We start from the raw sequence: 23,747 nt of genomic DNA, 5'->3' as shown, positions 1-23,747 counted from the left end.
AGAAAAAATGACAGGTGACTTTCAAATCACGGGAGTCGCCTTCCTGAAGGCCACCGCCTCTCACTGGGGCCTGGGCTTTTCCAGGAACCTCTGTGTATCGCCGCATGGCCTGGGAACCTGCCTTGTCTGTGGACACATGGATCTGCGCGTGCTGCTCTCCTCTTTGCTACTGGGGGAGCTGTATGACTGCTAGTTTTGTAGGTCAAGAGTAGTCGAGTATTGACAGCTTTGTATATAATTTGGTGCAGTAGTTTTCTCGGCTAGACGAGCGGCAGACCTGTGTGGTTCTAGACACTGTGTTCTCACGCAGCTTATCACATGACTCTGCCTCAGTTTCCTAATATGTGAAATGAGGACCTAAGTAGTCCTCACCTTCTAGGATTGTTTTGAGAATTAGAAGGGTAATAGACACAGCATCCAGAACTGTGGCATTAGCTATCATTATTTTTATCTGTATGATTACAGGTTTTCACCATGTGCTGGTGCAGTTGGATCCAGTTGGCTAATTTTAACTTCTTATAGTATTTTGTCATGGGGATGTGACATGTGCTTGGTGTGTTTCCTGGGGAAAGCTACTTGGGTTGATCAGGCGCTTGCTGTGGGAAGGGGCTACCGGGGACTTTCTAGCGAGCACCTCTGGGTGCCTGGGTGCTGTGGTGAGTGGATTTGCCAGCTCCGGGCTTCTCCTGGTGGTGCCAGGGGTGCTTCATGGGGGCTTTGCTGGGTCAGTCCTCTCTCCATTGAGGTGTGGGTCCCTCCCTGCCAGGTCCTAGTGGAGCCACCCAGGGCCAGTCTGGGCATGTGGTTTGGCAGCTGCTTTACATAAAAGACTGTTTTTGGTTTTTAGAAGCAGAACAAATATGTTCTCTATAAGCTGGAAAATTAAGGAACGAAAAGCTTGCACATAAAAAAATACAACCATGTTCCTACCCCCCAGAGACAGACTGCCAGCCTCCTGGCCAGTGTAGATTCTGATGAAAAGGAACAGAGCTGTCCTCGCCCTGTTCACTGTCCTCCCCCTGTTCACTGTCCTCCCCCTGTTCACTGTCCTCGCCCTGTTCACTGTCCTACCCCTGTTCACTGTCCTCGCCCTGTTCACTGTCCTCCCCCTGTTGAGCGTCCTCCCCCGTTCACCATCCTCCCCCTGCCAGTGGCTGTAGGGGGAAGGGGCTATGAAATATACAGATTCCGGAGCCCCCACTCTAGACCCAGTAGGTTAGACTCCTGAAGGATGGGGCAGGTATTTGGCAGCTGGGGTGGGGCTGTGAGTCAGTGGGACCTGGGTTCAGGTCCCGCCTCTGCCTTCCTTCCATTAGGTGGGGCAGGAAGCCTTACCTCTCTGAGCTCTGTGACCTCGTCTTCTTGACTGTGGCCTGCATGGGGGCCCTGCACACAGTAGGTGCCCAACTGACCCTCTCATGCATTTGGTAAGGACGGCAGGGTTCTCAGGCTGGGCACTGTTCGAGTTTTGGGGGGCTGGGTCATTCTCTGTTGCAGGGAATGCTCTGGCTGCTGCAGAATGCTTAGCAACACCCTGCCTCCACCCATCAGACCCCAGTGGCACCTCAGCCCCCTTTGCTACAGCCAGAAATGCCTCCAGACTTTGCCTACTGTCCCTCTGGGGGTCACAGTCACTCCCGCCAGACCCCTGCGATACAGGATCTTAGAGAGGGACCTTGGGAGGGGAGAAAGGTCCCGTGAAGGTGTTTTCCTTGGAGCCCGCGCCCAGCGTGTAGATTTTGTTCACTCACTACTTCCCGTAAGTACCTAGTGTGTACTTCCCCTAGGCAGGCGTGACTCTGCCCGTCCACCCCTGCCTTCCCAGTGGGATGGGGTGGTGACTTAAGGCCCCGTTCCTGCCGCCCTCTCTCCCTCTGTGAAATGGGATAAGGTTATCTTGATGGGTTGCTGGTGATCCGGCGAGGAGCTCTGTCACCTTCGGGTGGGCTGTTTTCTTTCTGGGCCTTGGTTTCCCCAGCTGGAGAAGGGCGTTCATAATAGCATTTACCTTCTGGGTTGCAGTGGGGAGTCAGGAGTCACTGCGACTGTGATGGTGAGCCCATGATGTGTGCCCACTTCTGTCCTGGGGCTCCCTCAGCCTGCTGTGCCCTGGCGCTGGGGCAGAAGCCCTTGGCGCCTTCTCTGTGCCTGGCCTCGCGGGTGGGGTCTCTACTCCAGGGGGCTCAGTTGCCTTCCTCCCCAGGCCCCCAAGGAGCCAGCGCAGCAGAGATCACTAAGGGGATTAAGTGGGTTCATTTGATCCCGAACATGAACCTGAGCAGGCAGCTTATCGCCTCAAAAGCCAGGCGGGCAGTGGGTCACCCAGCCAAGCGGGGAGTGCGGGATTTTCTCCTCCAGCCACGGCCCTGCCCCTCCCACCGCCAGCCCCTCAGCTGCATGCTGCCCGTCTCAGTGCCTGCACATGCCGCGTGAATTCATCTGATCCTCTCAGTGATCTCGTGATCCAGCAGCTGTCGTCATTGCCAGGCAAGCACGAAGGCTCAGAGAGGTTAGCTCCCTGGCTCAGCGCCACACCGCATCCCAACCACCCCGACAATATTTACCCCATAGACTTGGAAAATCCCCTCTACTCCTGGGCACTGAAATTCTTCCTTAATACAGACTCGGCTCAGAATTAACAACAGCAAAAATCTGTGCGGTGCCCCAACCGTCGGGTAAGGGGAAACGAGAGGGAGGAGTGGCTGGCTCCCACTCAGAATGAGTAAGCGTGGATTCGTGAGAAAGCAGATCAGAGCCCTGCGGTGCTGGAGGGAGAGGAGAGTGACATTTAAGAAACAGCTAGTATTTGGACTGGTTCTGGCGGGTTTTTGTGAATGGCCAGGTCTTTGAAAATTGTGTAGGGAGGGTGACTTTTATGGAGTGGGACTGTCCCAAAGGCCATGAGCCAGTCATGGGGCAGCCAGAAACATCCCTGGGGTAGGGACCCTGCCATGGAGACCCCCCCCCCAGCCCGCCCTAACAGCACAGATAAAAATAACAGGAACAGTAAAGATAATATGCTGTTATTGTGAGATGGAACAATAATAATAAACAGTAACTATGTTTGGGGGGGTAACAGCATTGCCATTGAGACCCTCTGTTTTCATATCAATAATAATGACAAAAAGAAAAGAATGGCAGACCAGGCACCATGATGGACCCCCCACCCTGTCACTGTCTGGCTTGGATGACTACAGTAGCCTCTTCCAGGTCCCCAGTCCACTCTGGTCCCGCTTGTCTGGTCTCTGAGTTGCAGCCAGAGGGATCCCATCAGAAGGACCATGAGACTCTTAAGCCTCTGGCCCGATGCTCTCCATTCTCTTCCCACTGCTCTGAGAATAAATTCAGAGGCCGCCTGGGAGTTCCTCAGCCCTCACCGACTGCATCTGCCTCTGGGCCTTCGTGTTTGTTGTTCCACCCACCTGGAATGCTGTTCCCTGCATATCGATACAGCTGGCTCCTTGCTGCCATTCAGGTCTCAGCTCAGTGCACGTTTAGGAGGCCTGATGTGATGTGGAGGGGAGTTAGAGCGGAGGAGAGTTCCCACAGGAGGGGACCTGCCTGGCCACCCCAGGCCGCTCTCTCCCGCTGGCTGGCTCCTTCACCAGATTCCAAATCATCAGAGTTCTTATGGTTATTTTATAACCTTACAAATTTTAGAATTAAATCTCATTCTGTATGTGCATTTATATATATGTTGTTACATATGAATATGTATTCTTTATAACACACGTTTCTCACATAAAAATATATGATTGGTCTCTCCACACAATGGAATATTATTCAGCCATGAAAAGGAATGAAGTACGGATGTGTGCTACACTGTGGGTGAACCTTGAAACCATGATGCTGAGTGAAAGAAGCCAGACACACAAGGCCACATAGTGTATGATTCCACCTTCATGAAATGCCCAGAACAGGCAAACCCACAGAGACGGAAAGCAGATTGGTGGTTGCCAGAGGCTGGAAGGAGGGGACCTGGGGAGAACCTACTCCATGTTGATGGGGTCTCCTTTTAGGGTGATAAAAATGTTTTGTAATTAGATAGAGGTGATGGTTGCATAGCACTGGGAATGTCCTAAATGTCAGAGCTGCCTACTTTATGGTGGTTAATTTTATGTTATGTGAATTTCATCTCCATTTGAAAAATGTGGGAACTGAAAAAGATGGACTAGTCTCCCCTTAATCTTGGGGAATATATTCTAAGATCCCCAGTGGATGCCTGAAGCTGCAGACAGTATGGAACCCTATATACACTCCATCTTTTCCTACATGTATAGACCTGTGACAAGGTTTTCTTTACAAATTAGGCACAGTGAGAGATTAACAACCATAACTAATAATAAAATAGGAAAGGCCAGGTGTGGTGGCTCATGCCTGTAACCCCAGCACTTTGGGAGGCCAAAGTGGGTGGATCGCTTGAGGCCAGGAGTTTGAGACCAGCCTGGCCAACATGGTGAAACCCTGACTATACTAAAAATAAAAAAATTAACTGGGCATGGTGGCGGATGCCTGTAATCCCAGATACTCAGGAGGCTGAGGCAGGAGAATCACTTGAACCCAGGAGGTGGAGACGGAGGCTGCAGTGAGCCAAGATTGCACCACTGCATTCCAGCCTATACAATAGAGCAAGAAAAAAAGAAAAAAAACACAAAAAAACAAACAAAACCCAAAAATGGATGAGTTGTTTACTTGTGGAATTTTCCGTTTAATGTTTTCAGACCACCATACTGAAACTTCGGAAAGCTCCCGCGGCTAAGCAGGGACTGCTGTACATATTTATTAAGCCCTTACTGTATGCTGGGCATTCACTGTTACTGTTGGCAGGCATTTGCTCACTGAGCCTCTGAGTCAGCCCTGTGAGCTGAGTTTCTATTTTACAGGTGAGGAAACAGGCTCAGAAGGGTTAAGTCACATGCTCAGGGTCACAGAGCTAGAAAGCAGCACAGCTGGGGTTTGAACCCGGGTCTCAGACCCTATCCTGAGATCACAAGACCTGCGCTCTGTGGCCTTGCTGCAGGCTGAGCCCTGCCAGGGAGCAGAAACAGCCTATGCCTGGGATGGGTCTCTTCTGCCTCTCTGTGTTGTCCCTACGCATACCCCTAAACTGCTGCCCTTGGTAGTGTGTGGCTTTGCATGTGTCCCGGGTGACACGGAGACTCTGGGGTGGGGCCAGTTCACAGCTCTGCCTGTGTGCATGGAACTTGGCTCATCTGCCGGGTCCAGAGAGGGTCCCCAGGCCGAAAGGCTGTTCCACACCACTCATCCCCCACCCCCACCCTGGCCACAGAAGCAGGAACTTCCCAGCACGGGGCAGCGCAGGGAATGAGCGTGGCTCACTCTGTGGCGCGTGTGGGGCCACTGGGCTGTTTCAGTTTCTGCTGCGTTTCTTGCTCTGACTCAGGGCCCCGACCCCAGCTGGGCCACTTGGGCTTCTGAGCGCCTGCTGAGCTGAGCTGAGCTCACTGGGATGTGAGAAAGATCCTGGGCTGAGCTCCCCTTGCTTGGCGTCCTTGGGCCTTGGTTTTCCCATCTGTGTGGTGGGGGCTTCAAGGGGCCCCGTGTGTCGGTGGGTTGGTGTGGAGGGATTGGGTGTGGACACCAGGGGCCGAAAGCTGGTGGGGACTCATGGGGAAACCTGTGCCTCGGACCCCTCCAGACCAGAGGCTCCTGCAGAGCCCCGCCCATGGAGGATCTGGGTGGGGGGCTGCCTTGTCTCTGGGGGCTTCTGTTGTCACTGACCTCTGGCCCCCGCCTCGTGGTCACCAAAGCCTATGTTTCCCCTGGGCCTGCTGCGGAGGTGGGAGGCAGGGAAGGTGGGCTCATTCATCCAGTCCTCTCATCATGGCCTCCAGGGGGCTCTGCTTTTGGGTGTTCGAGGTGCTGGGGGCATTGGTTGGTGTCTCAGTAGGGTTGCAGGCTGGCAAGGGGCCCTGGGGAGGTGGCCTGGTGAATCCCGATGGTGAGCTTCAGCTGAGCACTGCTGGGTGCCAGGCTGTAAGTTTCTCTTCAGAGTAGTCCCTGGCATCATCCCCGTTTTACAGATGGGCACACTGAGGTTCCGAGAAGCAAGGCACCTTCCTCAGGCTTTAAAAAATGACAGCACTAGGGCTGGAGTGGGAGCCAGCCTGATTTTAGCCTAATGTCATCGCCTCCTTTCACCACCGAGGAAACTGCCTCTGGGAAGTGAAGCAGCACACACAGGGGTCGCGGTCTCCTGCCAGGATGCCATGGCTCAGGGATTTGATCTGGGTCTCAGGCCCATTTGAGGCCCCCCGGGGACTGTATGTCAGCCCCACTCGTGCCTGGCTGTCCCCTCCTGTGTGTGGGCACCGGCTGAATGATGGAAGCAGGTCCCCCTTGGGAGCGGGTCACGGGTGCTGGGGCTACGTCCTTGACCTACCCTGGGTCGGGGCTGGTGTGGAGGCAGAGGAGGATGTCCCTGGGGGTGGGGGCAGAGCCTGCTTGTGAGGTGGAAGGTGGGGCGACTGAATCAGTGTGGGCCACCCTCCCACCCTGAATGTCCCCAGGCCCTCGTAACAAATCTCTTTCACCATCTCTTGACCTAGCAATTAATTGCTCCTGGCGGATGGGGCCCCCGCCCTCCAGGGAGCCTCTAACGGCCAGACCTTGCTCCTGGGTGGGGAGCCTGGGGCAGAGGCTGGGGAGGGTCCACAGTGGTTTTTCTATTCGGCTGCAGATTCGGGGGCCCCCAGGTCGGGCAGCCTCTCTGGGAGAAGCCAGCAACTGACATTCTGGGGCACTTGCTCTGCCTGTCTGTGGGGCTAAACCTGAGTTAATTTACAACATACTGTGAGGCAGGTGTTGTGATGTTCCTCTTTTACAGACAGGGTCACTGTGGGGCCGGAGCTTCCGTCTCATCCAGCAGTCCCCGGTGCACCCTTGCCATAGAGGCCCTTCTCATCTCCCCCCTGCTGGGGCTCCTCGGGCGGGGGGTGCCGGGCAGAGGCGGCGTCGTTGGTGCTGGCTGACGCTGAGTGTGGACCCCCGTCCTGGGAACTCTCTGGGAGGGCTTTCTTGCCTCACTGCCTCCATCTGCACAGGGGCAGGATGTGGGGCGGTTGTAATACTTAAACGAGCTAATCATCGTAAGGGGCTGAGCATTGTGAGGAGGCAGTGAAACCCTGAGCTTCAGGCCCCTCGGGGCTGTCGGTGCCCATGAGGGTGATGGGACTGGACAGACAGGTGGACGGACAGATGGCCTCCCTGTGCTGCCGCGTGGGGCCTCCGTGGCCTCCGGGCCTGGGCTGCGCTCCCTGCCATGTCGTGGCCCGTGCTTGGCCGTGAGCCAGGCTGCTGCCACCCCGACAGAGCCCGCGTCCCCCTTCCCTCCCGAAAGCAGTCGATACCCTGGCTGCTTCCTGGCCTCTAATTGCTCCTGCTGGCTGCTGTCTCCGATGGTGGCCCCACACCCCGCAGCGAGGAGATGGGCGGCGAGGTTTCTGGGAAGCCTAGGCCCTGCTAAATCCAGGGCGCTGTCGGGGTGGAGAATGGAGCGGCCCAGAGCAGAGGGTCACACGCTCGGGGTCCTACCTGCCGGCCCCTCGCTGGCTGTTTGAGCTGGAGCAGGTGACCCCCGTGTGTGTCTGTCTCCCCACCCCTGAAATGGGGTCCGGGCAGTGGAGATGCACGTGGCCTGGCAGGAAGTGAGGGCTGTTCTTGTTATTGTGATGATCGCTGTCATGATTTTTGCAGTGGCTCCTCCCCAGTCGCTGTGCTTGGTGTCACTGCAGCCTCCCCTGTTGGGAGCAGACAGGTGGCCCTGGGACTGGGATGTGTTCCCGGGCAGGGCACAGGATTTCTCCTCAGTCCCCCTCTGGACGGGGCTTCGGCCCATCCCCACCCCCCTGCTGGTCCCACTGCAGGCCCTGATCACTCACATCCATGCTGCCGGCCCCCTTGGCCTTGGTCTGGCGGCCCTTGCCCTGGCTGGTGGAGGAGGGATGGGAGGGAGAGAGGCTGTGACCCTCATCTTCGCCCACTCCCCCGCCCTTGGCTGTTGCAGTCCAGAGGGGACTGAGACCTTGGTGAACTCTGGGTGGCTGCCTCCGCAGCTTCCAGGAGAACTGGCTTGGGGCGGGCTGCCTCGGCTGTCACTGGAGAAGGAAAACAAAATATCCCCGCGGGTTCTCAATGGAAGGACTGCAGAGCCTGCCTCCCTCGCGCTCTGGCTGTCTGGGCTGCTGGCTACCACAGGAACGGAGACCAGGTGACACCACTGCAGGGGACAGGGGAGGCTCCTTGTTCACCCCGTGTGGGAAGATGTACCTGGTGGACCCTGGCCAGCCCTGGGAGGGTGGTGAGCCGCCTCCACGTCTCAGGGCACCGGGGTTGTGCTGTGCCGGAAGTTCCCAAACTCCACCCTGCAGGGAAGGCTTCTGGGGGTCATGCCTGCCCCTTGAGGGCCAGGGTCTGATCTGTGGGTCTGCAGGGTCCAGTTTAGAGCTTCTGCAGAGCATGCCCTGAGGCTGGCTCATGCTGGCCTGGCAGGTTCCTAGGGCCTGGGGCGGGCACTGAGCATCTTGGCCTCGGTGCCCAGTACAGAGGTGGCCTGGAGTGGAGCCTGGCTGCTGTCGCCCACCTCGCCCGTCTCTGTGGGCACTGTGGGTGTTCGGTCAACACCCGTTCTTCTCCCTTCTGGAAGATGCCCCTCCTGTGGCCGTGCTGAGGGTGTGGCTGTTATGGCCGGTGTAGCCACTGCTCAGGGGAGGCTGGGCTGAAAGGGAGGATTTGTACTGAGCCCTGGGCTTGAGTAATCATGGGTCCTGGAGGCACAGGAGCCCCGAGGCAATGGCCAACCCTGTTCCTGTGGCTGCCGCAGGTCTGGTGGGAAAGGTGCCAGAGTCCAGACACCAAGCTGGAGCCCCACAGTTCTGATCCTCCATGCAGGAAGACGTTGAGGCTGGGTCTGGAGAGGGCAAGAGGTTGATGCCTCCATGGAGCCCTCAGGGATTGACCCAAAGGCGTCCTCGCTGGCCCTGCCCCACACTGTTCCTACTCAGTTATGTGTTCCATTGGAGCACGTGGCTCCCCTCCTGTGGCCAGGAACACAGCACCCATCCCCCTCCAGCTCTCCACCCCCTCCCCCTTTAGCTCTCCACTCCCCCTCCCCCTCTAGCTCTCCACTCCCCATCCCCCTCTAACTCTCCACTCCCCATCCCCCTTCAGCTCTCCACCGCCTCCCCCTCCAGCTCCCCACTCCCCATCCCCCTCCAGCTCCACTCTCCTTCCTCCTCCAGCTCCATCCCCACTCCCCTCCATCTCCACTCCCCACCCGCTCCATCTCCACTCCCCATCCCCTTCAATCTCCACTCCCCATACCCCCCATCACCACTCCCCATCCCTCTCTATCTTTACTCCCCATCCCTCTCCAGCTCTCTGCTCCCCACCCCACTCCATCTCCTCCCCCATCCCCCTCCATCTCCTCCCCCATCCCCCTCCATCTCCACTGCCCATCCCCCTCCATCTCCAGTCCCCATCCCCCTCCATCTCCAGTCCCCATCCCCCTCTAGCTCTCCACCCCCTCCCCCTTCAGCTTTCCACTCCCCATCCCCCTCCATCTCCACTCTCCATCCCCCTCCATCTCCACTCCCCATACCCCTCCAGCTCCACTCCCCATACCCCTCCAGCTCTCCATCCCTAGCCCCTTCCATCTCCTCTCCCCATCTCCCCTCCCCATCTCCCTCCATCTCCACCTCCATCCCCCTCCAGCTCCACTCCGCATTCCCCTCCAGCTCCACTCCCCATCCCCCTCCAGCTCTCCACCCCATCCCTCTCCATCTCCACTCCCCATCCCCTTTCATCTCCACCCCCATCCCCCTCCATCTCCACTCCCCATCTTCCTCTAGCTCTTCACCCCAGATCCCCCTCCAGCTCTCTACTCCCCATCCCCCTCCATCTCTTCACTCCCTGTCCCCCTATGTCTCCTCCCCCATCCCCCTCCATCTCCACTCCCCATCCCCATCCATCTCCATTCCCCATCCCCCTCCATCTCCACTCCCCACCCTCTCCATCTCCACTCCCCATCCCCTTCCATCTCCACTCCCCATCCCCTTCCATCTCCACTCCCCATCCCCCTCCAGCTCCACTCCCCATCCCCCTCCAGCTCTTCACTTCCCATCCCCCTCCATATCCACCCCATCCCCTTCCATCTCCACCCCCATCCCCTCCATCTCCACTCCCCATCCTCCTCCAGCTCTACTCCCCATCCCTCTCCAGCTCTCCACCTCCATCCCCCTCCAGTTCTACTCCCCATCCCTCTCCAGCTCTCCACCTCCATCCCCCTCCAGCTCTACTCCCCAGCCCTCTCCAGCTCTCCACTCCCCAGCCCTCTGGCTGCCCCAGCTTCTCTAATCCTCTGAGCTGGTTCCTGCCCCTGGGCCTTTGCACAAGCTGTGCCTTCTGCCTGGAGTGCTCTTTTTTCCTTCCTTATGGACAGCCAAGCTGTTCTGTGCTTGGCTCCAGTGTCTCCTCCTGCAGGAGGCCCCCTCTGCCCCCCCTGCCCTCCCTCCCACCACTGCAGGGTTGCCATGGTTTATGTCCGTCACTCCAGGGGCCACTCTTTACAATCATCTTGCTCATTTATGGATGTACTGGAGGGCGTTCGGGTGTGGGTATGTGTGACCTCGGACCCTAAGGCCCTCATCTTTTGTGTTTACAGTCACGCCCCTGTACCTGGCGGGTAACAGGGGGTCTGTCCCTTCTGTTTGTTGAGCGACTGAAGGTTGATGGTGTCCTGGTCGAGGCATGTTGAAGCTGCCTCTGGGTTTGCATGTCGGCTGGCTCCGTCTCTTGCAGCTGTGTGGCCTTCAGTGGTGGCTTCCCATCTCTGAGTGTGGCGAATGGATGAGTCAGGTTGGCCTCTGTGGCTGGGGTGAGCCAGGCAGGCTTCCTGGAGGAGGAAAAGATGGTGCTTGCGATGATTCCAGCAGGGTAGAGAGCAAGGTGAGGGTGTGTTTGGTGGAGTTGAGGGCAAAAGCCAATGCCAGGAGGTGGGCCTTATAGGGCTTGTTTGGGAGCTGACAAGGGGGGCGGTGGCAGGTGGGGGCAAGTCTCAGCCTGTGGGCCATGAGTGGTCACAGTGGGCTTGGCAGAGGAGAGCCTTGGAACTGGTCCTTGCTCCTCCCCATGCATCTGCTTTGCTGGGAGACGAGCCTGGCCAGCCCCAGGGGTGCGAGGATGGAGGCCTGGCCCTTCCTACAGCTGCGGGTGGACTGAGCCTTCTGCTTCAGAGGAAGGTGGGTGCCCAGGTTCCCCCAGCCTGGGAAGGTGAGGGTGAGTGAGGGGGAGCATGGGAGCTTGCTGGGGGCCAGTGAGCGTATAGGAGGTGGAGGGGACGCCGCGCGGGGAGGGCCCGCAGAGCTGGCCAGTGGACCTGGGCCTGAGCTGGAATGTGTGTGGGTGGCCCCGAGCCGGTGAGCGTGAACCAGGTGTGAACGTGTGAATGTGAGTGCAGCAGAGTGAGCAAGTTCTACTGTGGCCTTGAAGTGAGTGGTGGCTGTGAGCACAGGGAAGCGTGAGACAGTGAGTGAGACCCACCGCTGCGGGGCTGAGCTGGGAGACGCCTGGCCTGGGAAGCCCTGACAGGTGCGGCAGCCAGGGAGGCACGGGGCCTGGTCCACACTGCGGCCCACACTGCGCACGCCCTGGCCGCTCGCGGGCAGCCTGGGCCATGCTGCCAGCCCTGTGCCCTGGTGCCCTGGTGCCCTGGCTCCCCATGGCTCAAGTACTTGGCCCTGGATTTGGATCCCCGCTCACTCCCTTCCTTGCCGTGTAGCCTTGGGTGAGTCCTCCCTCAGAGCAGCAGTTTCCTGGCCAGGAGCACGGGATGACCGCGTCCCTGAAAGGGTCCTGTGCAGGAAGTGGATGTTGTCACCCTCTCCTTCCCTCCCCCACCAGCTCTGCCCAGGGTCGGAGGGGAGGAGCGGGCCTCTGATTCTCACCATCCCTTGCCTGCCTTTCGGACTCTAATGTGGAATGCTCTTCCTGCCGGCCCCTCTCCCACCTCGCTGCGCCCAGCCTGGGCTGCCCACCACATCACTCGCTCGGACTGGCACAGTGACCTCTCCCTTGGCTGTGGCTTCCGCCCTCACCCGCGCTCCACAGCCGGATGCATCTCCACTTTGGAGTGGGACCTTGCCCCTCTGCAGCCTTCATAACTCTCCTAAGGTGCTCTGCTTTGGAGAGAAAACCCATCTGCAGAACCCTGCGTGACCCGCCCCTGCTGCCTCCAGCCCTCCCCTCTCTTCCTCTCCCGCGGGCTCTGCTCCAGCCTGGGCCCTGGGTTCCTTCCCACCTCAGCCCAGCGCTCGCCGCCCCTTGGCCCCTCAGTCATCTCTCTGGATTCTGGCCAGTGTGACAGGTTGCCTCTCCTGGGAAGTCCCTGCTGAGTTTTCTAAATTGGGAACCTCTCTTTGGACCTATGTGTCACTCCATCACTGCTGGGAAATTCCCTGTTTCCCCTCGACAATGTGACCCTGGGGCCAGCCGCCACTGGCCTTGACCCCATGCCACCGGGACACCCTGGGACTCTGTCTCTTGGGGATTGCAGGCTGAGCTGTCTGGGGTTGGGAGCAGGTTAGGAGAAGCTGGGGTCTGATCTCCCAGCTGTCCCTCCCAGGTGGAGGTTGAGAGCTTCTTGGTGCCCGGGGAGAGCGCCTGCCAGGCCTGGCTCTGTCCTAGCCCATGACGGGACGTGCTGCAGGTGTCTGGCCACCGAGGCTTCCGGGAGCTGGGGAGGGCGGCTGTGAAGATGTGCCCGGGCCCTCCCTGTTTCCAGCCTTCCCGCAGGGCCTGTCTCTGGAGCTGACGCAGATGGCAGGACCGAGTGCCAAGCCTGGGGGCATCGTAGTGAAAAAAGCGCTTAAAAAAGAAAAAAGGGCAGGAAAGAAGCCGCTGGCTTGTCCCCCTGTGAGCTGCCCGCAGCTGCCCTTTCAAAGGCTCCCTCCTTGGGGCCTGAGGGCCTGCCAGGCGCTGGAGAGGGCTGGCCTCTAGGAGCTTGGCTGCCAGCCCCTGGTGGGGGTAGGAGCCATGTCCAGCAAGAGCTGAGCACTCGAAGTGGCACACACTGGCGCTGAGGGCACTTCACGCTCACAGCATTCCTGTGGGGTCAGCGTTGTTTAAATCATCATTTCCATTTTAGAGACGGGCAATCTGAGGCTCAGAGGGGTGAAGTTGCTCATTCCAAGTTGCACAGCTAGGAGCTAGGAGGGGGTAGAGGCCAGATTGGCACCTGGGGAGCCTGGCTTCAGAGCTTGAGCACTACACACAACTGCCCCCGGCCTTGTGGGAGTGGGCAGCCCTGGCCCCGCCAGTCCCCATCCCTCAGCTTCGGCACGGGGTGGAGAACGGGTTTCCCAGAGGCCCACTTGAGACTGACCCTGTCCAGTGCTCTGCCCGCTGTACTATTTTTTACTTGTTCTTTTCATGCAGAAGTTAACACGATAAAGAATGCATAAACCCCTCGGTGCAAATTAGCGAACAATTATAAAGGGATCACCTTGTAGCCACGGGCTGCTTTCTCCCCAGAGGTGATTGGCGTCCTAACTTTTGTGGGAATGACATTCTTTTTGTTGTATTTGACGACCTCTGCAGGCCTCTGTACAAATGTGAAAGTTGTTTTGTCTTCCCCAGAATCCTATCATGGAACCACAGAGTCTGCAGCCTTAAATCTGGCTTCTTGGACACAGCCTGAGTCTCAGATTCCTCCCCTTGGTTCTGTGTATCTGCACTTTGTTCTTCTTGATTGCAGAGTCATGTGGTGTGGATGCACCACTGTTTGTTTATCCATTCACCTGTCGATGGACCGTTGGGTTGTTTTCAGTTCTGCGATTGTGCATAAAGCTTCAGTGAACATTCGTGCGTGAGTCTGTGTGGCTGTTTTCATGTCTGCCTGATAAAGACCTAGGAGTTGAATTACTGGGTCATACGGCAAGCATGTGTTTAACTATAAGAAACGGCCAAACTGTTTTTGCAAAGTAGTTGCTCCATTTTGCATCCCGTCGGCAACGGGTGAGGGTTCCAGGCGCTCCTTCTTCTCACCAGCACTTGATGTTGTCTGTTTCATGTTTGCCATCCGCATGGGTGAGCAGTGGTCTTTCGTGGTGTTAACTGCCCTCTCTTAAGGACTGATGACATTGGGCATCTTTTCGTGTCTCATTGGCCATGTGTATATACTCTTTGGTGAAAGTGTCTGTGTTGTCTTTTGCCTGTCTGCTGCTGGGTTGACTGGCTCATATTGATTTGTGGGTGTCCCCTCTGTATTCTGGATACTAGCTGTCATTTCACTATTTTTGACTTTGTATGGTAACTCAGAAATTCTTAAATGAGGCTGGGCACAGTGGCTCACACCTGTAATCCCAGCATCTTGGGAGGCCAAGGCAGGAGGATTGCTTGAGCCCAGGAGTTTGAAACCAGCCTGGGCAACATGGTGAGACCCTGTCTCTACAAAAAAATACAAAAATTAGCTGGGCATGGTGGCAAGCACCTGTAGTCCCAGCTACTTAGGAGCCGTAGGTGGGAGGATCGCCTTAGGTTGAGGCTGCAGGGAGCCATGATTGCACCACTGCACCCCAGCCTGAGTGACAGAGCAAGACTGTATCCAAAACAAAAACAAAAACACTCCAAAATACCAACCAAACACAAAAATAAATTCTTGTATGAGAATAGTAGACACCCCGTCCCCCGACACCATCCTTCAGGTGTCAGTCGACCCATCCGCCTGTTTGTGGGGTCCTCTGGGTAGGTAATGGGGCAGTTTCCCAGTAGCCTGGCCATGTGGCCCTGGACCCCTTGGTGGTCTTGCCAGGGTGTGGACTGCCTTTAAATCCACAATCTGGGATCAAATCACAGCTTTGTCACTTCCCGGCTCTGAGAACTTGGGCATGAGATTTGATTGTCTGAGCCTCAGTCTCCCTCTGTCAAATAGGTAGCAGTACCTGCCTCACAGGGTTGTCATGGAGAAATACTTGGCCCAGTGCTTACGACGCATGGGCCCCGACGGCAGACATGGTCTTTTTTCCCTGCACATTGATGTCGTCACGCCAAACCCCATACATGCGATGTCAGGTAACGAAACCCATGTTTTCTCCACAGGTCTCCCTGCGTCTTTGAGGACACAGCCTTGCTGGAGGCAGTTTCTGGTAGGTTCATGTCTGTCTCCACTTGGTGTCCCCAGGAGGTTCATCCTGCCTGGACCTTCTCGTGGGAAGGGGGTCTGGAATTACCCGGAGCCAGGTTCGGCCTGGAGTGTGTGGTGGGGGCCTCGGGGGGCGTGTGGGGTCTGGCATGTCAGAGCTGTCCAGTGCAGCGAGCAACTAGGGCAGTTTGCGGGGTCCCCCGGGGACAGGCTGTTTCCTGGCTGAGTTGGTGCAGTGATTTTTTGATGGCGCCTGAGAGATGGGAGGGTCTCTGACAGTGTCAGTGTCAGGAGGGTGGGTTTCCCTGGGCTCCGGGGTTCTCGGTCATATTGCTTTTGTGCTTTGGTGGTGGGCCTGCAGGTTTGGCCAGGGTGGCGCCTGTGGATGGGCCCAGGTGTTTGGGTGTTGGGTGCCGGAGGAAGCCCTCAGGCTGAACCACCACTGTGGTCCCTGCGCCCAGCACCCAGCAGGCAAAGAGGTGGCCTGGGTCCCAGTCTTGTCACTGCTACTTCTGTGCTGGGCACCGGGGCCAGGTTGCTTCATCTCTCTGTATCTCTGTCTCTCCATCTGTAGACTGGAGAGCAATAACAGTTTCCCCTTGTAGGGTTGCTGTGATGATTAACGCTCATAGAGAGCAGTGCCTGGCCCGAGAAGGTGCCTCACGAGTCATAATCACAGGTCGTGCTTTTCACATGTCACACCATTTCGTGACCCTCCCAGCAACACTCCAGAATGGGTGCTTAGCCTCATTTTACAAGTGAGGAAACTGAGGCACAGCTTGGTCACCTGTCCCAGATCTTTCAGCTGGAAGCAAAGAGCCAGAAGCAAAGAACCCCTTCTCACCCTTCCCAGGGAATCCAGCAGGTTTTTCCTGGAGTGCTCATTTCCCAGCCAGGCAGACGGTTGCCAAGGGCATTGCCGGGCTCGTGCACGTGGAGGCTCGGGCACACGGCGGGCACACAGTGTGTTCTGGCTCATCACAGGCTGCTGTCGGGAGATTTCATTCTTGTTCCAAATACAGTCATGTGCTGCATAACGATGTTTTGGTCAATGGTGGACCGCATATATGACAGTGGTCCCATAAGATTATAATGCCACTTTTTTTTTTTTTTTGAGACAGAGTTATTGCTCTGTTGCCCAGGCTGGAGTGCAATGGCATGATCTTGGCTCACTGCAACCTCTGCCTCCCAGGTTCAAGCTATTCTCCTGCCTCAGCCTCCTTAATAGCTGGGATTACAGGTGTGTGCCACCATACCTGGCTAATTTTTGTATTTTTAGTAGAGACGGGGTTTCGCCATGTTGGCCAGGCTGGTCTCGAACTCCTGACCTCAAGTGATCCTCCTGCCTCGGCCTCCCAAAGTGCTTGGATAACAGGTGTAAGCCACCATGCCCGGACAATACCACATTTTTACTGTTTCTTTTCTATTCCTTTGAATTATTCCTTTCTATTACTGTTCCTTTGGATACACAGTGTACCACTGGGTTTCAGCTGCCTGTGGGAGTCAGTCCAGCTGCACACCGTACAGGTAGCCTGGGAACCACAGGCTACACCAGCGTTGTCCAATCTTTTGGCTTCCCTGAGCCACATTGGAAGAACAATTGTCTTGGGCTACTCAGAAAATACACTAGCACTAATGATAGCTGATGAGCTAAAAAAAAAAAAATAAATCACAGAAAGGTCTCATAATGTTTTCAGAAAGTTTACAAATGTGTGTCAGGCCACATTCAAAGGCGTCCTGGGCTGGGGTTGGATGAGCTTGGATGACACCACACAGCCTGGGTGTGCAGCCCGGAGACAGACCATGACCGAAAGTCAGTAAGTCCGACGCTTAGCGGGTCTAGCACCGGGCTGAGGAACAAGCCGTGAAGGGGTCTGGGGAGCGTGTGGGTGGGCTGGGGGTTGCAGTTTCAAAGTGGGGGTCAGGGTGGGCCTCCCTGGGAAGCTGGCCGTTGAGCAAAGACCTCTAGGAGGGGAGGAAGGGAGCACGTAGGTATCTGGGGGAAGGGTGTCTCAGGCCGAGGGAACAGCCCTGCCAGGGCACCGAAGCGGCTTAGAATGGGCCTCTCGGGTTGTGGGATTCTGAGTTACCTGGGGGGAGTTTACCTGGGGGAGGCCTCTTTCCTTTGTCCTGAGCCTTTGGGGACCTCCCACTGGGCAGGAGGGGAGATCAGCCCTGAAGGTCATCTGCTTCCTGGGGCTGGGCCTTGGGCCCTAAGCCCTGGGCCTCACAACCAGGTTCATCTTGGAGGCAGTGGGGAAACAGGAGTGGGATTTGGAGGTGGGGGAAGGAGTGGTGGGATTTGGAGGCAAGGGGGAAGGAGGAGTGGGATTTGGAGGGAGGGGGGAAACAGGAGTGGGATTTGGAGGTGGGAGAAGGAAGAGTGGGATTTGGAGATGGGGGAAGGAGGAGTGGGATTTGGAGGTGGGGGGAAGGAGGAGTGGGATTTGGAGGGAGGGGGGAAGGAGGAGTGGGATTTGGAGGTGGGGGGAAGGAGGAGTGGGGTTTGGAGGTGGGGGAAGGAGGAGTGGAGTTTGGAGGTAGGGGAAGGAGTGGTGGGATTTGGAGGGAAGGGGGAAGCAGGAGTGGGATTTGGAGGTGGGGGAAGGAGGAGTGGGATTTGGAGGTGGGGGAAGGAGGAGTGGGGTTTGGAGGTGGGGGAAGGAGGAGTGGAGTTTGGAGGTGGGGGAAGGAGGAGTGGGGTTTGGAGGTGGGGGAAGGAGGAGTGGGGTTTGGAGGTAGGGGAAGGAGTGGTGGGATTTGGAGGGAAGGGGGAAGGAGGAGTGGGATTTGGAGGTGGGGGGAAGGAGGAGTGGGATTTGGAGGTAGGGGGAAGGAGGAGTGGGATTTGGAGGTGGGGGAAGGAGTGGTGGGATTTGGAGGGATGGGGGAAGGAGGAGTGGGATTTGGAGGGAAGGGGGAAGGAGGAGTGGGATTTGGAGGTGGGGGAAGGAGGAGTGGAGTTTGGAGGTGGGGGAAGGAGGAGTGGAGTTTGGAGGTGGGGGAAGGAGGAGTGGGATTTGGAGGGAAGGCGGAAGGAGGAGTGGGATTTGGAGGTGGGGGAAGGAGGAGTGGAGTTTGGAGGTGGGGGAAGGAGGAGTGGAGTTTGGAGGTGGGGGAAGGAGGAGTGGAGTTTGGAGGTGGGGGAAGGAGGAGTGGGATTTGGAGGGAAGGCGGAAGGAGGAGTGGGATTTGGAGGGAAGGCGGAAGGAGGAGTGGGATTTGGAGGGAAGGCGGAAGGAGGAGTGGGATTTGGAGGGAAGGGGGAAGGAGGAGTGGCTGTCCCCCACAAGGTGATGAGCTCAGCAGGGCTTTCTGCCTAGGCTCGGGGCTTTGAAGTTGGAAGGAAAGTGGCCTGGCCTGGGCTGTTTTTCCTGGCCTCCTCCTCCTCTGCCTCTCTGTCCCCCATCCATCGGCGTCTCCGTCTCCGGCCTAATGGGGAGCCTTCCTCCTGTGGCTGAGTTATCTGCTTGTCATGCCAGTGGCCCACCCGAGGACGATAAAAGGGCTTTTTGTCTGCAAGCACTTAGCTTCCTCCGCCGGGGCGATCCATCACATCTGAGGGAGGCCGGGAAGGCAGACAGACGGTGGAGTGGGGCCTCCTTCTCCCCTGCTGAGGGAACCTGATGCTCCCAGGAGCCCCCTTGCAGGACCCAAGTGGCTCCTCAGCCTGAAGGCAAGGCCTGTCTGGGGGCCAGCAGGGGTGAGTGGGAGCGGGGCCATGGGGGCACATTGAGGCAGGCAGATGCTCTGTGCTCCCCTCGCAGAGGACAGATGCTGCCCGGATGCCCTGCGCCGCCACACCCACTTGGCAGCTCTGTGGGGTGCCTCTGGGACCCTCCACGCTGGGGGTGGGGGGGTGCAGCCTTTTCTGCGGAAGAACCCTGATGGTAGAAGGGGGGATGGGGGAGATAAGAGGGGACAGACGTCGGGGCCAACTCTGGCTATGCATGCACGTATGTCAGCCCCCGGTTAAACACTTTATGGAATTACCTCCTTAAATCTCAGAGCGACCCTGGAGGTGGGCAGCCTCCTTATCACCATCCTCCAGATGAGGAAACTGAGGCACAGGGAGGCAATGTGATGTCCCTAGGGTGCAGTAGCAGAGGGAGGGCTTGGCCCCAGGCTCCCAGCAGCACTCTTCCCTGCGGACCTAGGACCTTAGAAGGGGGCTGCGGGAGCCCCTGGCCCCGAAAGTGGGTTCCCCATGACTCAAAGCTCTGTGAGTGATTCTTCAGCTGGGAGTGGGGTGGGGAGGTGGGCGTCTGGGATCGTCTATACATTGGGGTGAGGGGTCAGGTGTGGGTGGGGGCTGGGGTCTCTGGGTACCCTGGGCGGGTGATCAGGGACACCAAAGGTGTGTGTGGGGAGGTTCTAGGGCCCTGGCCCAGTGGGATCTTGCCTCTTGGGGGCTCTGAGAGGACCAGCCTTATCCCCAGTTGGACGGGGCCCTGGGCCCTTCTTGGGTGGGGAGGAGAGCAGTGGAGGTCCCCCCGCCCTTCCCTGTCTGCCATCCTCCTCCCTCTCCTTCTCAGCCTGGATGCTCAGCCCTGGGCAGGGGCTCCCTGCAATTCCTTCCTCCCCTCCCCCTTCCTTCCTGCTCCCTACCCCTCCTTCTCCTCCTCCCTCCTTCTCCCCACAGGCCACCCTCAAATGACAGCAATTAATGGTGCCTGTGATGGCGGGCTGAGAGGAGGAGGCTGACAGTTGAGCGTGTGTGCCTGCGGCCGCCCGCTAATCGGGCCCGGGGGATGCCCCTCCTGCTGTTGGCTCCAGGCGCCTGCCCCGCCATCACTCAGAGGGGAGCAGGAGTCCTGGACAGGCCCGCGGGAGCTGGTGCAGTGCCCCCATCCCTGCAGCCCCCTCCCTGTCCTTCTATTATTATTATCATTTTCTTTTATAAATGGGTGGGCTCTGGCTGGACTCTTGTTCAGCATGAGTTGGTGGATGCCTCCCAGACACCCTTCTCCTGAAATGACCTCGCATGTGCCCATGTTGTCCTCAGGGCCAGCCGTCCCCACAAGGCCCCATCCTTTTGTCCCTGCTTCCCTGGGAGGGGCGGGTTGGGTGGAGCCCAGGAACCGTGTCCTGGGTGGACAGCAGGCATCAGTTAAATGCCCCGGCCTGAGTCCTCGGGGCCTGGGGGCAGCTATCTGAGCCCAGAACCTTGAGCCTTGTCTGGTGGGGTGGGGAAGTGTGTTGTGTTTGTCATAGTTACAAGAATCCTGGCCAGCTCTGTCCACACTGGGCCTGGTGCTTGACAATTTGTCACTTGGCAGCAGCAATAATGAAGCCCCTGGTGTATACTGGGGCCTGCACTTGGTACGTTCACTTTGGTTCATTTTACTTGCAGTTTTCTGAGGAGTGTGGTATTCTCACCTTGCTTTTGTAGAGGGGGAAACTGAGGGGCAGAGAGGCAAAGTGATTTGCCCTAAGGGCCGCAGTGCCCTAAATGACGTAGCTAGCATAGGACAAAGCTGGGGTTCAACCCGGACCCAAACTGTCCAATGCTCATACATCAGGGGCCTTTGGGAAACTTGAGGGCCAGTTTAGGAACCAGCAGACTGATTTAGAAGGGAGGAAATAGTCCCCGGGCACTGGGAATGGAGTGAGTAGTGTTAATATGTGCATCTCTTTCCCTGTTACACTTAGGATCATCTTCATTGAGATGTAATTAACCTATAATGATGCACCCATTTTAAGGGTTCAATGCATGAGTTTTGGCAAATGTAAACATTTGTATCACCTCCACAATCAAAATAAAGTGTTTCTGTCCCCCCTAAATCCCCGCCAGTCCCTTGACACTAAATCTCGAGCGCCCCCTCCCTGCCCCTGACTAGAGGTACCCACCGATCTGCTGTTATAGAAGCTTTTAACTCTTCTAGAATTTTTTAATAAAATTATCACCAGGTATGTACTTCTTTGTGTCTCGCTTCTTTCACTCTGCATAACCCATGTTGCTCATGTATCAATTCATTCTCTCTCATGGCTAAGTAATATTCCATTGTGTGGATATATTACAGTTTATCCATTAATCAGTTGATGGACATCGAAGTTTCCAGTTTTTGGCTATTGGGAATAAAGCTGCTCTGAACACTCTTGTGTAAGTCTTTGTGTGAACATGTTTTCTTTTCTCTTGTGCGAATATCTAAGTGTTGGGTTGCTAGGTCACGTGGTAAATGTGTTATTTTAGTTTACAAGAAACCACCAGCTGTTTTCTAAAGTGGCTGTCCCATTTTGCATGCCCACCTGCAGTGGATGAGAGTTCCAGTTGCTCCACATCCTTGCCAGCACTTGCTACTGTCAATCTTTTAATGTTAGCCGTTCCAGGAGACCCTAATGCACTTTTGATTACGTTTTTCAGCTTTTGCTGCCTTTTGGGCAAAGCTGTGGTTCTGTGTTTTGATTTTATGTGTTCGGCCAGCTGGTGGGATCTCCTGGATGGTGGGAGATAATCACATGTCTGCCAGCGCTAGCTTTGTCTTTTCCTTTCTAGTCTTTATGCTGCTGACTGACTGCTTCTCTTCCAATTGCAGTGGTTGAGACCACAGTGCAGCGCTGGATAGCACCAGTTGGGGTTTTTGGGGTTAGTTAGCTGTGAGTGTTGTTCTTTTTTTGTTTTGTTTTGTTTTTTGTCTTTTTTTTTTGAGGCAGAGTCTTGCTGTGTCGCCCAGGCTGGAGTGCAGTGGTGCCATCTCAACTCACTGCAACGTCTGTCTCCTGGGTTCAAGCGATTCTCCTGCTTCAGCCTCCCAAGTAGCTGGGATTACAGGCATGCACCACCATGTCTGGCTACTTTTTGTATTTTTTTTTTTTAGTAGAGATGGGGTTTTGCCATGTTGGCCAGGCTGTTCTTGAACTCCTGACCTCAGGTCATCCCCTTGCCTTGGCCTCCCAAAGTGCTAGGATTAGTGAGTGGTGTTCTCTTTTTTTTGAGTCGGAGTTTCGCTCTTGTTGCCCAGGCTGGAGTGCAATGGCGCGATCCTGGCTCAGCGCAACCTCTGCCTCCCAGGTTCAAGTGATTCTTCTGCCTCAGCCTCCTGAGTAGCTGGAATTATAGGCATGTGCCATCACGCCCAGCTAATTTTGTATTTTTAGTAGAGACGGGGTTTCTCTGTGTTGGCCAGGCTGGTCTCAAACTCCTGACCTCAGGTAATCGGCCTCCCAAAGTGCTGGGATTACAGGCATGAGCCACCATGCCTGGCGGTGTTGTTCTTAACACTCATCTTACAGATGAGGAAACTGAGGCTCTGACAGGTCAGGTGACTTCCATTCCGACAAGAAATGAAACTCATGACTCCGAGTCGCATGCCCTTCCCCTCCTTCAGGCTGGGAGTCGCCAGCTCCGTTTGTTGCAGTGATGTGTTTGCCAGTCCAGAGGGTCATGCCAAGAATTGGTGGCTGGTTGGGGCCAGGACCACCCGTCTTTTTCCTGGAGTTTCCTCTGCTGGCGAGATGAGGGTGTGGCGGCGACGCTGTGCCTTCCGGGTCACGCACTGTGCTTGGGCACTGGGCGCTGTGAGTGTCAGGCGTTGGCTCTGCCCAGGGTCTTCCTTGCTCAATCCTGTTGTCTTGGGCAAAACCACACCTGCCTTCCGGGGAGCTATTTTGGGGCAAGGGAGGAGCATGACACATGGAAGCCCAGGAACGGGCTGGGATGAAAGAGGGGGCCTCCTTCTCCTTTTTCCTTGCCTGAGGGGTGTCAGCTAAGATGACTTTTCGGGGAAGGAGGCCCGTAAATTAAATAAGCAATCCCGTAAATAAATAAGTAATGAAGTTAGCGGGGTGCCTAATTACATCAGATTCATCATTGTGGATGGATGCCTGCCCGATCATTGTACTTGTTTTTAATCTTCGGCTCTGACATGTGTCTCATAGTCATCCCCACCCCAGCTGGAGGGAGGAAGTGGAGAGGCGTGCTGTAGGGGCTCCCAGAGAGCCTTGGTGGTGGTGGTGGTGGTGGTACGGGGTGGGGGCGGTCTCCGGAGGGAGGAGGTGGAGAGGCGTGCTGTAGGGGCTCCCAGAGAGCCTTGGTGGTGGTGGTGGTGGTACGGGGGGGGGCGGTCTCCGGAGGGAGGAGGTGGAGAGGTGTGCTGTTGGGGGCTCCCAGAGAGCCTTGGTGGTGGTGGTGGTGGTGGTGGTGGTGGTGGTACGGGGGCGGGGTGGGGGGTGGTCTCCGGAGGGAGGAGGTGGGGAGGCATGCTGTAGGGGCTCCCAGAGAGCCTTGGTGGTGGTGGTGGTGGTGGTACGGGGGCGGGGCGGGGGGCGGTCTCCGGAGGGAGGAGGTGGGGAGGCGTGCTGTAGGGGCTCCCAGAGAGCCTTGGTGGTGGTGGTGGTGGTGGTACGGGGGTCGGGGGGGGCGGTCCCTAGAGGGTTATTTCCCCAGTCTGCCTGTTTATGGCAGTCATGGAAGGGATGACGAGGTCTTTTCGGCAGTGAAACCTCAGGAGGCCTCGGGCCATCCTGATTCAGCAAATCCCTCAACAGGCCACGCTGAAGGGTAGATGACCAACACGGTGCCCCGCACAGATGCGGCCACAGCACACACAGCACCCCCTAGAGGGCGAGGCGGGGAGGATGCGGGCCAGGG

The 23,747-nt window shown here is 56.9% G+C and overlaps 1 protein-coding gene across 1 annotated transcript in view; it reads left to right on the top strand.

Moving 5' to 3' along the window:
- The window catches only part of LOC144332672 (uncharacterized), a 67,262-nt gene that overhangs the window by 27,112 nt on the left and 16,403 nt on the right, over positions 1-23,747 (top strand). The window contains exon 5 of the mRNA XM_077953109.1: positions 15,115-15,161. Within this exon, the coding sequence (XP_077809235.1) occupies positions 15,115-15,161 (47 nt within the window). The remainder of the gene's footprint in view (positions 1-15,114; positions 15,162-23,747) is intronic.

The sequence above is a fragment of the Macaca mulatta genome, chromosome 11 (genome assembly GCF_049350105.2).
Source record: "Macaca mulatta isolate MMU2019108-1 chromosome 11, T2T-MMU8v2.0, whole genome shotgun sequence".
Taxonomy (NCBI): Eukaryota; Metazoa; Chordata; class Mammalia; order Primates; family Cercopithecidae; genus Macaca; species Macaca mulatta.
The sequence above is the reverse complement of the archived record's forward strand: the minus strand, read 5'-3'. Positions and strand labels throughout refer to the sequence as shown.